This window comes from Sphaeroforma arctica (assembly GCF_001186125.1).
Source record: "Sphaeroforma arctica JP610 unplaced genomic scaffold supercont1.664, whole genome shotgun sequence".
Taxonomy (NCBI): domain Eukaryota; class Ichthyosporea; order Ichthyophonida; genus Sphaeroforma; species Sphaeroforma arctica.
The window spans coordinates 37405-41054 of record NW_014039894.1 but is presented as its reverse complement, the minus strand read 5'-3'; the positions used below and the strand labels follow the sequence as shown (position 1 = coordinate 41054).

The window sequence follows — 3650 nt, the reverse complement described above, 5'->3', positions numbered from 1 at the left end:
TGATAGTATCGTGTGTGTGATCTGTGATCGTATCGCGTTTGTATTTCTTAGTACGGGTGGTCATGCTGTGTGGTAGTACAGTGTGTTTGTGTTGGGCGTGTGATGTAGTTTGATATGGTTTGTTATGATAGGATATCATATTGTAGTATATCATATATTTTATCATATTGTATAATACTGTACCATATTATATCATATTGTATCATATTACATTACATCATATCATACCATATCATATTTCGAGTATAAGACTTGTGTGAGTTGCGGTGGAGTGTGTTTGTAGTGATGCGAGTGAGTGCTTCTATTTTAAGACCAGTGTCTGCAGGTGTACTAGGCCAGTGCATACTTTGCAACTCATTGCCACATGCGTATATAGCGCCTTTCTTAGTTATCTCGCAGCCGTGTCTACGCAACTCGCTGTCGGTTGCCGTAGTTTGTCCTGCTTGGAAATTGTCCGCGTTTCATTTGCTGCCTATTGTTTCATAGTGTAACTGACCTATACGCAATCGCCTTAGTTTGTCCTGCTTGACATTTGTCCGTCTTGTATTTGTTGCCTATTGCTTCATAGTGTTACACAGCTGTGCCACGTGTGCGTACGTAGTTTATAGCCCTTCTCTCGCCATATGTTCATTTCTCGTCGACTGTCAATTCGTTATTATCATGCGAGGCCTCTGATCCATCCCCGTCTGCTTAGGCTCTATAGTTCATTCCTGCTTAATTTTAATTGTCCATCCCTCGTAGTCCGTTCATCCTTTGCTTACTTCCTTACACTCCACCCATCGTCCCTCAGGCCCAGGCTCAGGCCCACCCCACCACCGCGACTAAGCCTCAGTTGTATCTGCGGCAAATCACTCCCAGTGGTCGCACGTCGCCTAGCAACGGCAGTGGCAGTGGAGTGAGTAATGGCCAATCCACGCCAGTGAATGGGTCAGTCGTCTCAGCGGATAGGAAATCCGTTGGTAGACAGGCGGCTGTGGCAGGCTCTGCTGGGGACAGGCCGGACGTGAATGTGGGTTGGTTGTGACGTTAGTGCGAGTGACTGCGTATGTGTGTATGTATACTTGGTGTATGGGTGCGCGCACGTGTATGTGTGCATGTATATATATATGTGTGTGTATGTATATATATATATGTGTGTGTGTGTTGTGTGTGTATGTGTGTGTGTGTTGTGTGTGTGTGTGTTGTGTGCGTGTGCGTGTGTGTGTGTGTGTGTTGTGTGCGTGTGCGTGTGTGTGTGTGTGTGTGTGTGTCAGTGCATGTGGTATACACTTGGTAGTAGGCTGTGCGTATGTGTATGCGTGTCATTGATATGACAGTAGCAGGTGGGTTGTCTCGGCCGCTCCTCCTCAGTGAGGTATGCGTCTGCGTATAGTACCAATACAGCCGATGCTAAACAGTTGATCATCGGAAGACATGTATAAGATCCCCTTAGTCCAGTTGTATCGGTCGGTTATCTAGGGGCCGCCTTGCACTTCGCGACACAAAAAAAGGACTTTCGGTGCCAAATGGGGCAGAACCAAAAAAATGGCTTTTCAGTCATGTTGAAAAGGAGCTGGTGCTTCTCACATGCACTGGTTTTCGTATCATTGATGTACGTATATGTAGATGTGTATACGCTTATTTGTCATCTTTTCTCGGTGGCTGTAGTAGTGGTAGTAGGGAGAGGGTTTAGGGTTCTAGGGTGGAGGAGTGGCTGACCCTTTCAGTACAGCCCCACCAGTAGTAGTAGTAGAGCCACATCCGTTGCACAGTCGAGTGTACACAATGACGCCACTCTGCCTACACTCAGACTCACAGTACTCACTACATTCAACCACATCCTCAGACACTCACAGTACACACTACACTCAACCACATCCTCAGGCACTCACAGTACACACTACACTCAACCACATCCTCAGACACTGACAGTACTCACTACACTAAACCTAATCCTCAGGCACTCCGCGCACCCAAGAAGAGCTCAAAGACAACAGTGGACATCTCACTGGACGTGTTTGTCAACGACAGCGAATACTCCATGCCTACAAAGTTTGCTAAGGCTGCCACACCACACATCATTGTGCCTATCACCAGCGAAGACACCCTTCCCGCCAGAGGTACGTCCGTGTGTGTGCAGGTGTATATTGTAGACATGTGTATTTATATGTATATAAATTTTATCTTTCCATACTGTTCTATTCACGACCGCAACCATATATCTGTGGCATTCTGAACTTCATATCTGGCATTTTTCCGCAGGTGCGAAAGTGGCCATCGACGCCGAGTTCGTTGCACTGGAGATGGAAGAGGCGGCTATCAGGTGCAGTGGATGTTCTTGTTTGTAACTGTGTACTGCACGTCTTTATTTGTAACTGTAGTGCATGTAATCGGGAAGTAGGTGTTGCGCTTAGTATGCACTCAGGTAGAGGAGTTTATTTATAACTGCGTAGTACGTTTTTGCGTATCATAGATTCGAGTAGTAGGTTTTGCGCTTAGTATATATTCAGATGGATAGCTTTTTCGATAACTTCGTAATCCATTTTTTACGTATCATTAAGTCAAGTAGTAGGTTTTGCGCTTAGTATGTAGGGTTTAAAACCCCTTAAAAAACCGTGACCATGTCGTTGACTGCGTAGTACATGAGCCTGTACATTGCTCCGTGTAGAATAGCCAGTCAGTCGCTGATAAAACATTCTTGCTCAAGGGTGTTATAGTGTTTAGGGTTTAGGGTTAAGATCAACGTATTTCTACCACATGATGTGCGGGAGTGTCGCGTGCGGCCATAGCCAATGCATTCATATTCCCAATGTACCAGCGCTCGTCAGGAATGTGTCTGTAGGTAGACCACTCCCTGCGTGTCCGTTCTATTGAAAGACTCGCTCCGAGCATAGAGCATCATGTCAACGTTTCTGTTTAAGAACTTGGACCCGTGTGTGTGTTCTGTGTATAGATTTAAATCCGTGTCGGGTTTTGTATTTTTAATCCGCCTGCACATTCTATTTACGGCCTCACCTCTGTGGATGTGTTATATTCATACACTCGCACTCACCCATATTATCTATCCACAGACGGACATTCACACCCCTGCATATGTACCCACACTGACCCATACCCCACAGACTGACATCCACTTTCGTGCATATGCCCCATTGATACTTCCACACCCATCCCTATCCTCTATCTATTCGTAGATTCTTTCTCATCCGTATCCACTCATACTCCTCTCTAGATCTAACGGTGCTAAGTCCACCATCCGGCCGTCTCAGCTGTGTCTGGCGCGAGTGAGTGTTCTGTGGGCCGAAGGGACGGCCATAGGCACGGCCTTTATAGACGACTACATCTACACAACTGAGCCGGTGACTGACTATCTCACGCAGTTCAGCGGCATCAACCCAGGCGATCTCAACCCCGCTGTGTCTAAGAAACACCTCGTCAGTCTGAAGGTGTGTCCCAAGCAGTGGGGATGAGGCTATATTTATGTATGTATCTATGTATCTATGTATGTATCTATGTATCTATGTATCTACGTATCCATGTTTGTATGTATCTATGTATTTATGTGTATGTGTATGTATGTATCTATGTATGCATGTATGTATCTATGTATATATTGTTATTGTTATTATTATTATTATTCATATATATGTGTGTGTGTGTATGATGTATGT

At 45.3% G+C, this 3650-nt stretch overlaps 1 protein-coding gene across 1 annotated transcript; it reads left to right on the top strand.

Moving 5' to 3' along the window:
- Positions 1-1939: 1939 nt before the first annotated feature.
- SARC_07916 (hypothetical protein) lies at positions 1940-3449 on the top strand (the record flags this gene model as incomplete). The annotated part of the gene is made up of 3 exons (XM_014298123.1): positions 1940-2099; positions 2242-2302; positions 3212-3449. Coding segments are annotated over 3 exons (459 nt in total), but the record flags the coding sequence as incomplete, so codon positions are not given.
- Positions 3450-3650: the final 201 nt, after the last annotated feature.